This window comes from Poecilia reticulata, linkage group LG18, assembly GCF_000633615.1.
Source record: "Poecilia reticulata strain Guanapo linkage group LG18, Guppy_female_1.0+MT, whole genome shotgun sequence".
NCBI classification, from domain to species: domain Eukaryota; kingdom Metazoa; phylum Chordata; class Actinopteri; order Cyprinodontiformes; family Poeciliidae; genus Poecilia; species Poecilia reticulata.
Genome location: NC_024348.1, coordinates 13,699,690 through 13,719,315, shown reverse-complemented (window position 1 = coordinate 13,719,315; position 19,626 = coordinate 13,699,690). Strand labels below are relative to the sequence as shown.

General features: G+C 37.8%; 1 protein-coding gene across 1 annotated transcript in view; it reads left to right on the top strand.

Annotated features, from left to right (window-relative positions):
- Nucleotides 1-19,437, top strand: part of LOC103480617 (uncharacterized) — a 22,835-nt gene extending 3,398 nt beyond the window's left edge. Inside the window, exons 5-36 of the mRNA XM_008435641.2 lie at nucleotides 16-321; nucleotides 445-686; nucleotides 1,323-1,375; nucleotides 1,843-3,593; nucleotides 3,681-3,917; nucleotides 4,460-4,594; nucleotides 4,682-4,716; nucleotides 4,965-5,117; nucleotides 6,494-6,622; nucleotides 6,796-6,834; nucleotides 7,705-7,830; nucleotides 7,910-8,036; nucleotides 8,550-8,720; nucleotides 8,806-8,840; nucleotides 8,981-9,145; nucleotides 9,810-9,944; nucleotides 10,065-10,103; nucleotides 10,176-10,316; nucleotides 11,242-11,327; nucleotides 11,561-11,584; nucleotides 12,508-12,836; nucleotides 14,032-14,217; nucleotides 14,322-14,356; nucleotides 15,797-15,949; nucleotides 16,023-16,148; nucleotides 16,848-16,886; nucleotides 16,976-17,101; nucleotides 17,180-17,306; nucleotides 18,345-18,515; nucleotides 18,594-18,628; nucleotides 18,712-18,876; nucleotides 18,969-19,437. Coding sequence (XP_008433863.2) covers nucleotides 16-321; nucleotides 445-686; nucleotides 1,323-1,375; nucleotides 1,843-3,593; nucleotides 3,681-3,917; nucleotides 4,460-4,594; nucleotides 4,682-4,716; nucleotides 4,965-5,117; nucleotides 6,494-6,622; nucleotides 6,796-6,834; nucleotides 7,705-7,830; nucleotides 7,910-8,036; nucleotides 8,550-8,720; nucleotides 8,806-8,840; nucleotides 8,981-9,145; nucleotides 9,810-9,944; nucleotides 10,065-10,103; nucleotides 10,176-10,316; nucleotides 11,242-11,327; nucleotides 11,561-11,584; nucleotides 12,508-12,836; nucleotides 14,032-14,217; nucleotides 14,322-14,356; nucleotides 15,797-15,949; nucleotides 16,023-16,148; nucleotides 16,848-16,886; nucleotides 16,976-17,101; nucleotides 17,180-17,306; nucleotides 18,345-18,515; nucleotides 18,594-18,628; nucleotides 18,712-18,876; nucleotides 18,969-19,181 — 5,834 coding nt within the window. The 3' untranslated portion in view covers nucleotides 19,182-19,437. The remainder of the gene's footprint in view (nucleotides 1-15; nucleotides 322-444; nucleotides 687-1,322; nucleotides 1,376-1,842; nucleotides 3,594-3,680; nucleotides 3,918-4,459; nucleotides 4,595-4,681; nucleotides 4,717-4,964; nucleotides 5,118-6,493; nucleotides 6,623-6,795; nucleotides 6,835-7,704; nucleotides 7,831-7,909; nucleotides 8,037-8,549; nucleotides 8,721-8,805; nucleotides 8,841-8,980; nucleotides 9,146-9,809; nucleotides 9,945-10,064; nucleotides 10,104-10,175; nucleotides 10,317-11,241; nucleotides 11,328-11,560; nucleotides 11,585-12,507; nucleotides 12,837-14,031; nucleotides 14,218-14,321; nucleotides 14,357-15,796; nucleotides 15,950-16,022; nucleotides 16,149-16,847; nucleotides 16,887-16,975; nucleotides 17,102-17,179; nucleotides 17,307-18,344; nucleotides 18,516-18,593; nucleotides 18,629-18,711; nucleotides 18,877-18,968) is intronic.
- The last annotated feature ends 189 nt before the right edge of the window (nucleotides 19,438-19,626 follow it).

The window sequence follows — 19,626 nt, the reverse complement described above, 5'->3', positions numbered from 1 at the left end:
GGTCTCCGCCAAGAAGGTCAGACGACAAATACCGGTCTCCGCCAAGAAGGGCCGACGACAAATATTGGTCTCCGCCAAGGTACCATGATCGACAGTCATCCCCAAGAAGGAATGGTGATAAAAGATGGTCACCAACAAGAAAAGGTGAATCATTCCTTGAAAGAGATGAGAAACAATTCCTGTCAAACCAGAGTGACGAGGAAACGACTTCTGTAAGGAGAAACCGCAAGAGACATGCGTCTCCAGAAAAAGAGCCGACTTGTCAGAAAAAGAAGTCCAGCAGTGTGCAGATCCTGACAAAGCAGCTGCTGGAAAATTCAGGTTTGAAATGGAAACATTGTTGAATCCTTAAAATCAAAGTGTTGGCAACGTCTTTACTTGGAGAGTGTCTCCATCTGTCCTATAATTATGCTAATTCTTTCTCATGCATTCTTCTCCTTCTAGCTATCAAGTCTGCCTCAGGAGAGTCCAACATCAAAGATGTCGTAGATTTAGTGGTTCCTGTTTTACTGGCTGAACTTGCAAAGAATGAGGATTCCTCACAGTCATCATTAGGATTAACCTCACATGACAAAAGCAGGAAGGGCTTAACACATTCATCAAATGGAAGACAGTTATCACCATCTTCCACAAAAATACTGTCCAAACTCAAGCAGAAGCATGCAAGATCTTCTAAAAAGACCAAGGTTGGTGTGCATCTTTGAGTTCATCAAGCTAAGATATGTTGGCTTCATCATTCCTACATTTTTGTAGCCTAAATAAATTGCTAAAAATTTGTGTAGGAAGACATGCATCACTGGTTCAAAAGGAGCAAACCTAATTTTGTTTCGTAATACAACCACAAAAGTGGCCAGATAAAATCAAGACTGTTGGACCTGATGACTGTTTCCCAATCTTGAAGTGAAGGCATATCAAAATATCTCTAGCAAACATTAGAAACTTGTGTTTCCACCTGTGTGGAGCTCATTGTCAAAATTGGCAGTAGTGGGTTATGGGTGAATTTGCACACTTCTGATTTCATCAGAAGCTCATTGGTGAAAAATCTTTGCCTCTCTAAGAAGCTAGCGAGGTTCAATTAAAAACATCGAGGACAGACTGAAATTATGCAAAAGGTAAAATGATCAACAGTGGGAGGCTGGTGCAAACCTCTCAGGTGTGAAGCTTATTATGTTTCGTATAAAGATCAAAATGGATCAAATGTAAAAACAAGCAGTTGGCTTTTTCCTAAAGCCTCAAAGGAACATTTGCGTCAGTCCCAAAACTTCTGGTTATGACTGTAGATTGTATTAATCTTATCCATCTACAATGTGTTGTGTTAACAGGACAAGAAGGCCCTCTCCATCACCTCACAACATGGAAGAAAACATCATAAACTGTAAGTTATGATTGTGACTTAAATTTAGTTAAATAATTTTATGAATTATACAGTAACAATCACCAAAATATTTTTACATTTTTCCACTTTCAATTGTATCACCATATGCTGAAGCATTCAAGACCACTTCTGGATTAATGTTTATTTTTATTTTATATCTTCTCTTTCACTCATCCCCAGTCTTTACACAGGTTTAAAGCTAAACATTTCTGTACACATTCACTATGAATAATAAATCTGAAAAGAAGATAAGTTGCCATGTCTTTTGTTTTATTGTGGTTCTCAGCTCTTAAATTGTGAATGCCACTCATTCACCCTTTGTTTGATGCAAATTACTTGATTAAGGCCTTTCTGGTGCCTGTAAGGTTTGGGTAGCCGTTTGTAAACAGCATAATATCACATAAGCTACCAGGAAAGTAAATGCTTTTTTGTTTGACTTCTTAAATGTATTTTTGTGTCTTTGACAGAAAATCTGGGGACACCAAGAAACTGGGTTCATCTGAGAGCTTGGACCTCCTTCCTATAAAAACGCTTTTGTCTTTACATCAGAAACTTGTGAAAAAAGCAAAACGTTTGTCTTCCAAAGGATCACACGTCTCCAAATCCAAAACTTACTCACAAAAAACACAGGCTTTGAAGTCGGTTGTATCAGTAAAAGAGCAGTCGAAACAATTGGTTTCCTTGAGGTTCAGAAGTCTGGAAACAAGGCCTCATTTTGGCCTCCCAAATCAAAGAAGTGGACCTATAGTTTTCAAAAAAGATCAAGAAGATGCAGTTAAAGAAAAGACTAGAGTTAAAGGGATAAGGAGGATTATTATTCCTGAACCAAATGAAGAGAATAAAACTATCACCAACGTAAAGCCTGATTCTTCAAAAACATTTGCAAGTAAACCACTGGATAAAACTGCTGAATGTTGCGGAGTAGCCGAACTAATGAAAGTTGAAGATTCTTTGGGAAATAAACCACAAACTTCAAATGCATCACAGCTTCAACTGGTTGGTAAAATGTTGACCGCACCAAATCCACTTCAGACTCAGGAGACCCAAGAAACCTCGAGCAAACCTTTGCCAAAAGTCCAACAAAAAATGGATCCAGAATCCAAGAAGTCCAAAAGCCTTGGAAAGAATCCTGATTCAGGTGACACAAGAGATAAACCAGGAGGTAATGTTTTCAGAGAAGGCAAAGGGACTCAAGTTGCAGTGAAAGATGCAACCAACGTTGGAAAAATATTAAAGAACACTGTTGCTGAAGAAAACGAAGGCAAGGAAATGGTCACAAAAGTAAAGGTCAATGCTTCAAAAACATCTTCAGATGTACTGAATCAAACTACTAAATGTTTTGGAGTCGCTAACTTAACAAAAGTTGAAGATTCTTTTAAAGATGAACAGCAAACTTCAAATGTTTTGTATCCAGAACTGAAAAAGACTAAGCCACTGATTGGTAAAGTGGTGACCAGACCACATCCACTTCAGACTCAGGAGACAATCGTCAAAACTCAAGAAGCCTCAGACAAAACTTTGCCAAAAGTCCAATCAAGAATGGATCCAGATTCCAAGAAGTCCAAACGCCTTGGAAAGAATCCTGATTCTGGTGGCACAAGAAACAAACCAACTAATAAAGTTTCCAGAAAAGGCATAGGATCTCAAGTTGCAGTAAAAGACAGAACCAAGGTTGGAAAAATGTTAAAGAAAACTGTTCCTAAAGCAAAGAAAGGGAAGAAAATGGTTGCAAAAGTGAAGGTCAAGGCTCCAAAAACATCTACAAATAAAAAGCTGGATGAAACCACTAGATGTCTCTCAGAAGGTAAAGTGGGAAAACTTTCAAAAACGGCATTTGGAAACTTTAGTAAATGTGATCAAGCAAACGTCAAAGAATCTGAACCCTCCCTTTCAGTGGCGGTTATTACATCCACAATACCAGCGACGGAAAACAGTCCAGGTGATTGTCAGATTTCAAAACCTGAGATTGCTAAAGCAAAGACCTTACAATTTAACACCAATAAAAGTCAATTACAAATCAGCCAAGAAAAAGAAGAAACTTCATCTAGGGACATAAATGTGTCATCCAAGCTGACGTCGTCAGAAAACCTCTCTGCGGTTTGTCAAACCCTAAGAACAGACAGTTATGAAATAAAGGTTGACAAATCTGCCTTCCTCTCAAAAGACACTGCTTGGCAGGCAAATGTTTCCACAGCTGAAATAAACATGCAGACAGAAGGTATTGCAGATGGTAATGTGATGAAAAGAAAAATGGATTTTCTTGAGACCAAAGGAGATGAAGTGACCTCTACAAATGCCTCCCCAGCTGAACCTGAACATCCTCAACTAGGCAGTGAAGTTATCACCGCTGCACATAAACCTGCTGATCCAAAGATGAGTCAACAGACAACAACAACTCAAGAAACTTCTGACCTGGCAGCGCTAAACCTGAAGACCAATGGCAAACAGCTGGAGGTTCAACTGCAGTCTGCAGGAAGCTCTGCTGAGACACCTTTGGATTCATCGCAAAAAACTGGAGGGGAGGAGAAAAATAATCAAAAAGGTATGTTGGAGATGACCCGTTTGTAATTTTTTTCACCATACCTGACTTTCAAACTCAAATATGAAATAAAAAATGAAAGACTTGTGCTATTTCTCATGAGCCAAAATCGACATAAAATTATTCCCTCGCCAAAAAAATATATTTTTCAACTAAAATCACCCAAAATATATTTTTTAACCCTCTTGATAATAAACTAAGAATGTGATGTTTTAATTAATCAATAACAGACATTAGTCACTAGAGAAATGTGTAAATAATTGCAGATCCAGAGCTATGAAACGGTTGCATGTAGTCTGTAAAATCTTTTAGGCTTGATTGTCTGCTAAATTTAATTTCATACTTTTTTTGGGGGTGGGGGGGCTGCACAAAGTCAGCCCAGGGCCACAAATAGCCGTTTGACACCCCTGCTCTAAAAGATATATAGAGAAAAAAATCCACAATTTTTATTTTTCTTCTTTCTACAAAAATAAAAATGATTCACTCAAATTTAATTTCTGTAATAACATATCTTGTCCGCTGTGCTAATCATTTCTCTTCTAAAGTTGATGTTCTGACCCAGAAGAACCCGATCGCCTGTTTTCCAAACGTAGCAGCAGCTGCTGCTCCGAACCACGTTGAGTCCTTATTGGTGACTGTCGGCGAGAAGATTGGGTATTACTTGAAGCCACACGATTTCAGTAAGAAACCCGTTTGTATTTTCAAAAAAATACAGAACGTTTCTTTTGATTTTTAATGTTTCATTTTTGTTTTTTACACTCATCTAGAGTGTGTTCCTGCAGGAATCATCCTGTCGTCCAAAGTAAGATTTATTTACCCTTTGGCTTTTTGATGTAGCTTATTGAGGAAAAATTCTCCTAAAACTTGATTTAGTACTTGAGTCTGAATCAAAACATTGAACCAAATGTTTTTTTTGTCCATGTAAATTATCTAAATTAGTTATTGAAGTTTCAACTGTTTTTAATTTTGACGTTACGTATTTTATTCAGGTTTTTGCCTTCGCAGCTTTAACAACAACCACTTTTCTTTCATTTTCTTCTTTTTTTCCAGGTTTACGCTCTCAACTCAACACTGCTGCTGATAACAAACCTTCCTGTGGACTATAGCGGCTCCTACACGGAGGAGGAAGTTGTAAACGTGCTCCGTAAATTTGAATTTCAATACGCACACGACAACATCTACGTTATCCCTCAGACAGGCATGGTAAGCACCTGGTTGTGTTTTTGTGTTTGGTTGAAACTCTGCATTCTGGGTGTCTGCAGGTCACACTGCAGCCTGAAGTGACCTAATTCCGATTTTTTTTTTTTTTTTGACGTAATGCGACCTGTATCCAATCTTTTCATGGCAGTGTGAACAGCACAGGTCAGATTCTTTTCCGAATGTGACCCATATCCGACACATATCCGATTCAAATGCGACCTCACGTTCAGGTCGCATTCATCCGAACTGAACATCACTCAACAAATCTTACTGTTATACATCCTGATACGCGCAAGCGGGAGGAAAAACAACAACCATGACGGACTATATGAGGATTAAGTTGTTAATATGCTGCTCCAGTTGGTCAACAACTTCAAATGTGTAAGCTGAGCTCCACCGCTAGCCTCCATGTTTACTTCTGCAAACACTGAACACTTCTTCTTATGGCGGTTGGCAGAACACTGAGAACGCTGACGCTATTTCGCCCTCTAGTGCGCATGCAGGACACTTACAGGTCGTTTGCCCGTTTACACTGCAGAACGCATAAAGGTCGCATTTACTGGCAGTGTGAACGACCCCGGCCAAAAAATCGGAATTGGGTCACATCAGTCTGCAGTGTGCTCACTTAGTGGAAGCTAAGTGAGCTAAACGTTTTCAAAGTTAGCAGTAGCCTTAAAATGCTAAGCTAAAAATTAGCTACGATATTAGCAGAAGTATGACAATAATTTTTCTAAGGTTTTGAATATCAAGATGTTTTTTGGCAATATATTTTTTTCTTTTGGGTTTTTCAATCCCCCCCAGCCTGTTCCTTATCGTTTAATCATGAACTTTGACCTCAGCTGATTCAAGTGATAACTGCTGGGCTTCTTCTGTAGATTTCCGTATGTTTAAACTGGCCAGGCACTCCCAGGAAGATTCGCTACCGTTCTATGTTTATGCTCTTTGTGCATATTGACTCATGTTACTTGACAAATTCTGTTTTTTATGCAAAATTCACATTTTGTACAGTTTTTGTGGTTCTATTTGGGTCTGAACTGCTTCTAAAAGCAGCCCGAGCTCTAAAAAAACAACAACATGCAGTTGATGTTTTTCAGGGTCTGGAAATTAAGTCGTTTCAAAAACCTCTGGAATTTTAAGTTACATTTGACTGGCACTGCGCCGTTACCTAGCAACCCCAGCCAGCCCAGCCCGTTACCTAGCAACCAAAGCGGAACTCTGGCATGTTTACTGTTATATTTTCACACATTGGCTTGTATCAAAAATATCATCAAATTGTGACAAATGAGTGTTAAATTTAAGCAAAATCAGACTTGATTTGTAAAAGGTAGAATTTTGTTTTCTTTTTTTAAAAATAATTTTTATACATTCTGTCTTTTCAGGCTTTTGTGCTCATGCCAAATGTGCGGTCAGTAATCGGCCTCATCATCGCAGCAGTCCACGGCCATCTCTCTTTCAGATCGAAGAAACTCTTCTTGCAGATCGTGGAAACAGACATGCTAATGACACCAGTAAGCATGAAAAGAATAAAAAAATAAAATACTGATGAAAACAACAAACTGCAACCAATACCATCAAAAATCTATTTATCTGTCATTAAAAAGTTAATTTAAACAACATTAAAACCCCACAAAATAACCTAAAGACACGGTAAAGTTTTATTTTTACTCTGTTTTTGTTTCAGCTTGGGTTTTATAAATCTCTCACCGGACTAACGCCTCTCGTAAGTAACCCAAACATTCTTGGATGGTTTTGTTTTGCTGCAGCTTATTTAGCGCTGCTGAACTGTCAAGTTTTTCCTTTCAGTGTTTGACCCTGGAAAGTAAGAACACCCTTGCTCAGTTTGGCAGCTGCAACTACATTGCATTTTCCAACAAATCCACCTTGTACAAACGTGTGTAGAGATTTTTTTTTAGGAGGTTAAGACATAAAAACTCTTTGTTACTGTCACTTTTTACTTGGGCTGTACAATATATCACAAAAAAGAACTGTTAGCTAATACATGCCAAGTGTTATGAACTTACATTTTTCATTCTAGTGTAAACGCATAACAGTGAAAGAAGAAAAAAATGGCAATAATATTGTCACTGTAATATTTATAGATGTTGTTCAGCACAAAAAATTTGAATTTCTCAAATAGACATTAAAACTTGTACGAAAAAAGGTTGGATCAGTGTGAGTTAATTGTCAATTTGGCAGTTGTAAGGTTGTATTCAAGACATCTGTTGAAAATTTCTTCAATTTTTATTTTACGGAGTTGGAAAAAAATTGTGACGTCAATTTTTACTAATATTAAGCTCTACTTTTTTACAAAATGACAACAAAAATAAAAAGGAGCAGTTGACTCAATCTGAGTGAAGAAGATGGATCAATAACTATACTAATAATAAAAACATATTAAATGCAAGAAGGATGATTAGGGTAAACAGATCAGTTTGTGAGGTTGGTGAGGAGAAACCTCTCTGATGAAATGACGTGAAACTTCAAGTTTTGTCTGAACTAACTATGATTTAAGATCTGGGGCTAAACACCAGAAAAAATGGAGGAAAAGCAGATATATGTGGTTTAACGTTCTTCTGGCTGTCGCTGACAGACCATGAGGGACGATGGAACCAGTATAATCTACATCCAGAACATTTCGCCAAGCGACGTCGCTGATCTCAGGAAAGCTTTGAGAAAAATCGGTCGTGTGAGAAACTTCCTGCCTCTGCTCAACAAGGTATTAAATTTAAAGGTTTATATTCAAATCCATATAGAGAGAAGGACCTAATGGATTTAGTTCTGTTTTTGTTTTTTAGGTTTTTGTTGAATTCGAGACGGTTTACGATGCAGATCGCCTCGGCGTTTGGTGCAGCTTGATGAGACTGGGTTTCATCCACACAGTCAACAGGCTGAAAATACCAAGAAGCCTCAAGAAATCACAACGTAAGGACATGAAAGCTTAAGCGTTGAATGAAATGTGCTAAAAAAAAATTCAATTTCTTCATGTTTTAAGGAGTCGAAGGCAATAAAAAGTAGGAAAAGAGAGAAAAAACGGAATAATTTTAATGAGAAATATCCTGTCATCTTTTTTGTCATTTCCGCCAGCAGTAACATCCGGTTGTTGATCACATGATTTCTGTGATGCTGCAAAAAAGTGTTTCCAATTGCAGTTTTGTGAAATAAAGTAATTTAGATGCAGCCAGAAAAACTCCACTTCATCCTAGAGGCAAAACATTTTATAGAAAACACAACTTCATTTAAATCACTGTTGAATTAAGTGCCTCAGTCAAACTCGGATCAGCGTGTTGTTTGATCAGCAAAAACATTTTAAAGTGTTGTTTGAATGGATTTACGTAATCATCTAAAACCAAACGAAAAAGTTTAACCTGCTATAAGTTGCAATTTTTCTACAAAAGTAACCAAACACCCTCTATGATGCTGTCGGTGTTTATGCAGCACCAAAGCTGCCGCTGAAAGCTCTGCCAGACGGTGAGAAGATCTTACCTGACGCTGGAATCCCAGATGTGAAATCTGGCGTTCCTCAGGGCACCACGGCGCCGTGTTGGGTCACCATGATGACGCCGCCCTACGTCTTCCCAACTGTGTGTCCCTGGTTTAACATCCCCAGTAAGAGAAGCAAGATGCAGACACACCAGGCTCTCGGTTGGAGACTTCTCCTGATTGTGTTCATTTTTTTTAACACCATTTTTAGGTTTTCTGACGGTCCAAGAAGGAGAAGATATTTTGGTGAGGCCCCATTTCCTGTACAAGAAATCAGAATCTTGCTGTTGGCATTGAAAGTGTTTCTAAATCAGTGTTTATGAATCAACAGAGGTGTTTCTTTGTCTTGGGTTTTTCTGATTTTCTCTGAACTTGACGTCCCGTAGACGACTCCCCACCCAGGCTCTGAGTTCTTCACCGTCATGCTGACGGGTTTACCAGAAGGAAAATACAAACATGAGGACGTAACGAAGCTGGTGTGGCGTTATTTCCCCAAACAGAGCCTGCAGACTCTCTACTACAACATTTTGGCGCTACCGCTGCAGAGGAGGGTGAGGAGCTCTTCCTGCAGACCGATTGCCTGTTTTATTGCCTGTTGCACAAAAGTCAAACCCTGTTATTGTTTCAAGTAGCTTGAAGGTTGAAACTGTTCAGCGGGGAGGGGAGGGGAAGGGGGGGCCCTTTCTCGATTGATTTTTACCCAGAAAGCACATGGGTATACTAGTGTACATATACTAGTCAGTCTGTACATTATCATAACAGAATAAAGCGGCGGTATACTAGTCAGTCCCAGGTCACTGGGACTGACTAGTATATATTTCATTGAGGGAAACCTGGAATGCGGCGTTCATAACAAACACGTGTGTTCATCTGCTCTACCGCTAGCAAACAACCATACTGATTAAATAACATAAAAATCAAGCAGTTCCCTAAAAGTCCAACAGATGGCAGCAATGCGCCATGCAAAACAAAACACCCACAGTTTACAGGACACACTTCCTGCTAAAGAGCCCCCTGGTGGTTGAAGAAAAATCCACATATAAACCGGAAAATACAATATAAAAAAATCTGAATGCTTTCTGGTATTGTTCAGGGGGCCAGACCAAATGTGGCGGCGGGCCGGATCTGGCCCGCGGGCCGTAGTTTGGGGACCACTGTCTTAAACTGACCTTTGGGTTTTAATATAACCTTAAACACATTTTCTTTCACCGCTAGGCCTTTGTGTTCTTCTGCGACTGGGAGGCATGCCGCAGTTTTGTCTCAGATTGTGTGAAAAAGCCGGTTTCTGTCGGGAACTGCACTCTGAGCGTCCACTTGGTGCTGGAGGACATGTATCCTGGATCCAGTGAGGTATGGAAAGTTATCTGAGCATGCTCTCTGACCTTTAACCTCCAGCAATCATTGTTTTTGTTTACCTTTACGCTTATTTCCCTTTATATTTTTATTTAACTTTTAATTTATTTTGTGCAGGAAACGATGTACAGGACTCTGATGAAATGGACGAATGGTGTAAGTTTTTACTTTTTTGAGTATTTAAATAAAACGACCTGCTTTAACAAACTCCTGGTTTTGTGTTGTCAGTACGTTCCGGAGCTTTTCTTCCTGGAGAAGCGTCTGGTCAGCGTGGAGATCTATGAAGCGAATACGAATCTCATCGAGAGCATCATTAAGGAAGTCGCTGCCATCGACAGTTTTATCAACTTCGTGCCGCTCACCAACAGGGTACAGCAACTCAACCCGCCTCCACTCCTCACAATAAACCTTTTATGTTCTCATTTTTAAGATTAGACCATTTTTAATCATTTTCCAGGAAAGGTATTTGTTACTTACCGGATATAAGTTGGGGTGGGCCTTTAACGTTTATCGTTTATTGTGATACATTTCTTATTTTGCTGATAATTTTTACTGTTGTCATTCCAGTTTAAAACTCACTAAACTGTCACCGGGTTTTAGTTTTAATGTTTTCTTTAATGTTTGTTCAATGAAAGCGTCATTAGATTTGAAAATATGATTACATGCAGTTATAATTTGCAGTTTAATGATTCAAATTGAACTTTATTACAAATGGAAATGTTTTTCCAGGCGCTATGATTGCTATGTCAAAGAAGTAATAAATTACAAGATTAATTACAAGAGAACCACAAGATATTGTAATAAAACTTTAAGTCTAAATCAACCACCTGTAGATACAAGTTTAATTAGATGCTGAACACCTTCAATCAATAAATCAATTGCAAAATGTGCAATCATGAATACGTAAATATAAATCACACCTATGTTTTCTGGTCTTGTCTTTAACTTAAATATTTATTGCTGTTTTGTTATTGCATTTTAGGTTGTATGTTCGGGTTTAATCCCAGAAAAAAAGGCTCAAATGATGATGTCTAGCAAAGAAAAACTTTATAATCAGGAAATTTCTTAAAAATTATACTTAATGTGTTTTTAAAAAACAGAACCTGTTTGTTTGGTTTCTGTGAAATGGATCGCAAAATCACTTTACTGTGAATTTATTGAGGACTCGCAGTATCAAAGTAGTCATTTACATTTTCTTGACTAACTTTTAGGAGAATATAACATTTTTTATGATTGTACTTAAAATAAACCTAGTATTGTTGGTGTTTTTTACGTTTTTAATTTCTTCTCGCAGATTTGCATCGAAATGGTTTCTCCCAGTTGTGCTGCCAAGGTGCTGCAGGAGATGTCCTTGAAGAAAGTTTTGTCTACGTATCTCTGGTATGTTGTCTGTAGCTGAGGGGTAGAGATTAAAAACACGGCACAGTTTCAGAAGTTGAATGTTGTCACGGCAACATTTTTATGACGATTTTTGACCCAATTTTCCTTTTCCGACGCCCCAATTATTGGGACGACTAAAGATAAAGTAGGAGGTTTTCCTGTTGTGTGTTAAGAGTGATCTAGTCTTCTGGGAAGGATCTAGTCACCAAGTTATTTTTATTTCATCCCTACAGGGGAAAGATTGGTCGTGTTGAGAGGTGAGTTTCACGATTTTTTTAACGTTTTTGTGAAGCAGAGGAAGTTCGTAAAGATGTTAGTGGCTAATTCTTCAAATGTTGTTTTTCCTAATAATTAGTTTATGTGCTGAACAATTTCTACTTGTTTTAAGGCTGAAATAATTCATTGGATTAATTGTGTTCAATCGCTTATTCAAGTAATATCCAACTAATTTAGTAATTGATTAATCTTTAACTGTAATTGGTTAAATTAGTAGTAATTAAGCCAAAACTGTACAAAACATATATACAGTTTACATTTAGATTTAACCTTTGTCTGTAAACACAAAATAGACCTAAAGCAGCAAAGTTTCATAGTTTTAGCTTCACCTTTTTCAAATTAGCAGAAAAAAACTAATCTTAACCACCTTTTGCGATCCAATTACTAATCAGTTAGTCCAAAAAAATAATCAACAGGTCTGTTTAAAACCGTATTGATAAGTCAATCGCAGAGGAAGGAGCTTTTCACATGTTGGAAATATTTTTTAGCTGCGTACAAAATATCAAATATTAAATAAAGGACTGCTGTTTATTGCAATTTAGACAACCATGTTTTCTTTTTAAATAACTATTTGTTAATATTTTTCATGCATTTATAACATTGAATAAAAAATGGCTGAATGTGGCATTTTTTTTGTCCGATTAATTGTCTGAATAATTGATTAATCGTCAGGAAAAGAAAGTAGAATAACCGATTATTAAAATAATAGTTGCAGCTCTAATTTGTTAGGAAATTTAAAGTTATTTAACGGAGATAAAACCAACATAAATTATAAATATCGATTGCTTTAGCATCACTTTGTGAATCAGAGATGAGAACAAAAGTTATGTTTTAAATATTCAGTCAGAAAGGATTCTTTTGTTATATTTTATGTATTACTTAGCAGTTGTTTTGTGATTTGTAGTGTGAAGGATCTAAGTCAGCGTCTGGAAGAGGCCGGTGAGATCAAGATAAACCTCGAGGCGAAGCCGTCAGCGGCCAGCGGTCAGCCTCCGGCCTTGAAAACTCTGGTGGATTTACCGATCTCTGAAGTTGCAGAAGCTAATTCTGCCGCGCCGCCGACTTTAATCGAATCAGCAGTTTCTAAATCCGAATCAAAGCTGGAGGAAGAACTGTCTGGACCTCCTGATGTCGTCCTGGACTCCAAAACTGAAGCAAATAAAACGGAGGAAGAATGTCAACCCTGCAGGGAGATTTCATCTGCAGCAGAAGACGCTGTCGGCTGCACACCGTGTACGTTCAGTTTAAAACTAAACAATGTTTGTGTGGTGATTATTTTAAGGAAAAAGTGTTTGCAGATGATAAAAGACTGAAAAGATTATTTTTGTCATTTGCAAAAAGCATAGAAAATGTAAAAAGAGACACTAGCTGCGTTTCTGTTACAAATTTATGCAGAAATTTGTCAAACAATATTTTGCAATTGTGGTGTTTTCATTTGATGAAAAGGTTAATTTTTTTATTAGAAAACACAGAGCCATCCTCCTCCTACCACTTTCCTGTCATCTTCTTTGTCATTTCTGCCAGTAGTAACATCCGGTTGCTGATCATGTGACTCGCTCGATCTGAAAAATTTCTGTTGCAGTTTTGAATAAAAAAACAAAAAAAAAAAAAAACTGAAATTTTGATGCATTTAAACCAATAACATCCTAATGCATTTTTTTTAAATTGGAAAATGTGAGTTTTTCAAAATTACCGTGTTTTCATTAAGTGTAATTCCAATTTGCACAATTTTAAGGTCCGTGGAAACGCAGCTAGTCACTCTCTTCTGGAAAAATAAGGAATTCATAAACATATTTTAAAGGGGCAGTATAATGTAAAATCAGCTTTTCTGAGATTTACATTATGCTGCAATCAAAAAACGCACCTGGAGTGTTGCTTTGATTCTTTCATGCATGTTGGAGAAAACATTTAATCTCTATGGCAACCATTCAGCTGCGTACAACGCCTGGTTGGGCCTAGCCCCGCCTTCAAGGACACAGCTCCTCCCCCTCTCAGCTCCTTCAGACTAGCCAGCACCAATTGGCAAACACCTGGTGGAGCTCTGCATCTGCTGCAGGGTTAATGGAGGAGCCATGTTGTGATGACTTGCACAAGCTGGAGCTTCTTAAAGAGACAGAGGCCCAATTTCAAGGCGTTAAATTACGAAGTCAAATTTTTTAAAATTAATATATGTAGCATTTTTTTCAAAACAATTTAAGTTAACATAGTTTTTTGATTGTGCTTTAAAATGGCACTGTAAACCTGTTAAGCACAGAGTACTCACAATTTAAGTATGGTGGGATTTACCAGTTAAATTTAAATGTATTATTGTTTTATGACAGACGTATCCTCAAAACGCCTCCTTGTCGTTTTGCAAAGGCTTTTCAGTAGGAATATAAAATCTGGTGTCAGTGCTTCCTTAAAAACTTTAGTTTTCTCTGACTTATAGATCCCGATGAGACGATCCAAACGGATCCACCTTCCAACGCCGTCGGCGCCGTTCCAGACGAGTCCACTGAAACGTCTCCATCCGTCCAAACGGAGGCAGCAGCCCAGGAAATGGTCATAGAACAACCAGATTCCTGTCTCACTGCCGGGGAGAGGATAGGAAGTTTACTGCAGCCAGAAAAAATCTGTAAGAAACCATAATCTGTGTTAATCCGACATGTGTGGGGGAATAAATAAAGTCCTAGATTTAAAATCTGATTCCTGATGGTGTTTTTTCACTGCTCACCACAGGTTGTCTTGGTCATAGCATCATCATGTCCCCAAAAGTAAGTCCTCAAACTACGTATTCTATATATTTGTGCATGATATTTTATATGTGGATACTAAGGGCAGTCTGTCCTGACGAGTTCAAAAATCCACTATTTTTGGTGGTTCATCGAATACATCACGACTAAAACCCACCGGGTTAGCATAACGCCAACTCTCTTCAGTGTCTACGCTGCTACTGAGTGAAGAGGACAGAAAGTTTGCTATTTTCAGCTCTTTGTTTCTCTGGTTTTTCTTTATCTAGCTGCGTTTCCATTAAACTTAAAATTTCACAAATTGGAATTATGAAAATAAATTTAAGGGAAATGCCAATATGGTGGGAGGGGAGAATCACATTTTTCTAAAAAAGTTTTCCCGCTTGGATGAAGTGGTTTTCCTACTTTTAAAATTATTTTGTTTGGCAAAACTTCAAAGTAAACGCTTGTTTTTGTGTCACACGAGTCACATGATCAGTAACAGGATGTTACTACTGGCAGAAACGACAAAGAAGACGGAGACAGGAGGATGATTTTAATTACTTCTTGCATAAATAAACTTATTCACATGTGATTTTTAAATTCATTTCTTATTTAATGGAAACACCACAATTGCAAAACTGGTTTTTTTTTTACATTAGTGGAATTTTGACAAAGTTTTGCGCACATTTCAAACAGACACGCAGCTACTTTCTTTTTTATTGCTAACAAAGGTGTGATACTATGTCGCTTATTTTATTGAAAAATAAATGTAAAAATAGAAAAAATCTTGCTCTCTCTACATAAACAGTTGTAGTTTTTAAGCTATTTCAGTTTCAAAACAAATCTGCAGTTTTGTGCATTTTATACTCTAGACTGGCCAAAATATCTGAGAAAAACCAGTCAGAACAACTAATATGAGACAAAAATACAAATCTTTCTCGGCAATAAGAAGACCAGACGGATGTTATCCAAAAGTGGCTCAAAAACTGAAATAATTAAAGTGCAACAACTGGCACATAAAACACTGAAATATAAAATATTCACCGACTTTAAAAGCAGCGTTTTTTTGGCTCTAGTCGCCTTTATTTGATAGTGAATTGACAGGAAGTGGGTAATGAGACGAGGGTCAAAGGTCACCGGGCCTGGAATCGAACCTGCGATGGCCGAGTTGAGGACTAAAGCCTCCTAATGTGGGTGGTGCGTAACCCCTGCACCCCTCATGCCACGTTTTACCTGTGAATCTAAAGAGAATACAGAAAAACCTGCGTGGGAATTTTTGTTAAATTATCAAAATGTATCATTAATACATTTTTAACAACTGCTCCAGATAAAGGCTAACAAAAACTGAAAGATGAGGAGAAATATGATCATAAAAGCTTCTTTTGTTCAATAAAAACCAGTGGATTAGTGATTGGACTTTCTGAATTCACAGCATTTTTTCTATTTCCTGTGTCTTTTCTGAATCCTGTTTTCGTCTCCCAGCCGTTTCCCCTTCAGTCGAGGCTTTTGTTAGTAACCAACCTGCCACCGTATCGGGACGCCTGCTACTCTGAGGGGGACATCAGCAACCTGCTGCACAGATTTGGGTTTCAGCACGAGGACAAAAGCATCTTTGTGGTTCCTCAGGCCTGCATGGTAAACGCCAGCAGATGAACCTTCCTGCTGATCAAACTGAGTACTGCAGAATTCAATGTTTTTGTTTTTTCAGGCGTTTGTCCTCATGGAAAGTTACCAGAAGGCACAGGAAGTTTTCATAGCTGCGAAGGATAGTTTGACTCTGAATGGATGTAAACTCTCTGTTGAGATCATCAGCAGTGGGGTCGTCATGACAACGGTAAACTGGATTAAAACATAACAGCTGGAGATTATGATTAGTTGATGTCTCTGCAATTGAAGCAAATGGATTCATAATCTCTATTCTCTAAAATAACTTTTAATTGGTCTGTTTTTGGCACGACAGATGTTGTGTTTTTATATAAAGGAGGATTAAGACCACTGAGAAAATATAAACGTTTTTCTAACTCAGAATTCGGTTTTTCTTAGCAGTTTTACTTTTTTTTTTTTTTTTTTTTATTCTGACCTTTTTTCTCAGAATTTTGACCTTTTTTTCAGAATTGTAACTTTTTTTGAAATTCTGACTTTTTTTCTCAGAATTTTGACGCTTGTTTTATTCAGATTTTTTTATGTTCTTAGAATTCTGATTTTTATTCACAATTTTGACTTTTTTTCATAATTACATTTTTTCTTGGAATTTTGACTTCTTTCAGAAATTTGACTTTTTTTTCTCTTAAGTTTGACTGTTTTTAAAATTATTCATTTTTTCCTCAGAATTCTTAACTTTTTCTGAATTTTGACTTTTCTCAGAATTTTGATGTTTTCGTCCCAATAAGCTCTAGAAAATTCATCCATTTTTCTTACTTTATCACTGCAATGAAATGTTTGTTTTTATTTTCATTCCAGTCCTGTAAATCAGTTTGCGTTGCTTCTGAAAATGTGCTGCACCAATAAAATGACCATTTTACTCTCGTTTCAGTTTGGATTTTATAAATCTCTAATGGAAATGATCGGTTCTGTAAGTATCGGCTCCTTTGTTTAAATGGTTGTTAAATGAGGATTTATCAAATGAAGCTCATTCCGGTGTTTCTGCTTTGTTTGGAGCAGCCGGTCACCGACGACGGAACCAGAACCGTTTACATCCAGAACGTCTCACCAAGCGAGGCCCGGGATCTCAGGGAAACTTTGAGGAAAATGGGCTCTGTCAAAAACTTCCTTCCTCTCCTCAACAAGGTAGAAACTTTCTGTCCTTTCAAAGGTTTGTCCGGGTTTGAATCACCGACCGTCTGACTCTGGCGTTTCCTGCTTCAGGTGTTTATCGAGTTTGAGTCCGCGGCTGATGCTGATCGGATCGGGGTTTGGTACAGCCTGCAGAGACGCTGCCCTGCTCATAACGTCTCCAGGATAAAACCTCCCCAGACCGACGTCACATCATCGAGTAAGAAAAACGTTTCTGAACGTTGAACATCCTCAACAGATGCGCTACTAAAAACCACACTGACCAAAAAGCGAACTCTGGTCCACCTGAAAACCTCAGCCTCTGTTCGGTTGACGTGAACTCAAATGCATATAAGAGCGTCTAGGTGACCCGGTACCGCTCCAAAAACAGAAACTGGACTAATGTTCAAGGTACTCTGGGTAATTATACAACCAAAACAAATGTGCTAACACTAATGCTAGCAGGAGAAATGACTCGTAGCCTTCTGCTAAAGACAAAGCAAAATCCTATAACCGCTAAAATCTGACTTCACTTCATTTTTATTTACACTTGATGAAGAAAGATGTTGCACCCAGAGGTTTTCATGTTGTTTCCTTCAGTGGTTATTGGTGCAGCGCCCCCACAGGTGAGGAGGGGAACTGTTTCCCACTTTGTTTGACAGAGCGAAACACAGCAGCTGAAAATGTAACAAATGTTGCTATTTGGTCCCCAATTGCAACACACTTTTTATTTCAGGTGTGAAATAAAAATATAATACAAGACATTTTAAATATATTGAAAATAAAAAATATACACTATATAATGTATTAAAAATATGTAGAAGAAATTTTTTTATTATATATTTAAAATTTATTTTTGAAAATATTCATAATATGATAGAAATATAATTTCCCCTTTTTTGTCCAGTTATAGTATTTTAACTGGATCATCTGCAAAATCTCCACTAATGTTGCATAAACAAGTAGATGATCAAAACCATGAATGGAATAGCAAGATTTTAATCAGCTGTTTTTAACGACATTCATATCAGGGACTAAACCTTGCTTCACTCAAGCACTAGAGCTTAAAACTTCTCAATCTGTCGGAGTAAACAACCTCCAGTGAAACTATATTAATAAAACCAGATGAATGTGTTATAGGTTAAGTGGGTTAATCATCACAAAAACATGATTTTAATCTGATTTAATTACCTTTTTTTTGTCTTATGTGTAAATGGAAATTAAAATTGTTGCTTTAACTTGGCTTTTCTTTACACAGCACCACACCTGGCAGCTACAGCAGCGCCGGAAAGCAAAGATGTCGTCGCCGGGCCGATCGTCCCGCCGATGAATACCAGCATCCCAGAGGGCAGCTGGGCACCATTTTCAGTCGCCATGACAACCGCTCCCTTCCTCTTCCCAACGGCGTCGCCTTGGTTCATCATTCCAAGTAAGAAAAAAAAATTGGAAACCAAATGATCAAATATCACAAATGAAGCAATAAACCTAATCTGACTTCATCTCCTAGAATTTAGGACGATTGTTAAAGAGGAGGACTTGTTGGTAAGTGCGGTTCCATGTTTGTGTTTTATTTGAAAGGTTTAGGTGAGTTTAGCGTAAAAATCTTTCACTCTTCTGTCACTTAGGCATCCGTCTCTGTGGCCTGTAAGTTTTCCACCGTCATGTTGACGGGTTTACCCGAAGGAAACTACAAACACGAGGATGTCGCCAAGCTGGTGTGGAAATATTTCACCAAGCAGAATCTCCAGACTCTGTTCTACAACATTGTGGTTCTGCCACTGCAGAAAAGGGTAAAAGTCTCACGGTGCAGACTAAGATGTGCTCAGATATTCCTGTTGTAACGGGGTCATGAATGTTTTTTAAAATCAATTTTCCATTCAAGGCTTTTGTGTATTTCAACGACTGGAGATCATGTTACAACTTTGTTCAAGATTTCCTCAAGAAGGGAGTTTCCTTTACAAGCCACAAGCTGCACGTCCACCTGGTCTTGGAGGAGATGAATCCTGGATCCAGTGAGGTATGGCGGTCAGAGAGGTGGAAGGGGTCAGCAAAGTGGCATTTGTCTTTAATTGTAGCATATAGAGCAATTAAATGAAAAAAGGCAAAAAAAAAATATTGAGAATACAGATCTGGTGTTAAGATTTTGGATGAGTTAAATAAGGGTAAATTCAGCAACTGGCTAGCTACCCAATAAATACACCCACAAACAAAAACAGAAAAGAGGGTCAACTAGTGAGATTCAAGAATATAAAAAACTAATGGCAAGCTACCAAAAAAAACCTTATTACTTGGTCAAATCAGAAATTTGTTTTAATCTTTATCTTATCGTCAATTTGTGACATTTATCTTACATTTGACATTTTTGGAAGGCTCTGATGAATACACTGCTAAAAAAAATAAAGGGAACACTTAAATAACACAATATAACTCCAAGTAAATCAAACGTCTGTGAAATCAAACTGTCCACTTAGGAAGCAACACTGATTGACCCTCGTCGGGTCAATCAGTGTTGCTTCCTAAGTGGACAGTTTGATTTCACA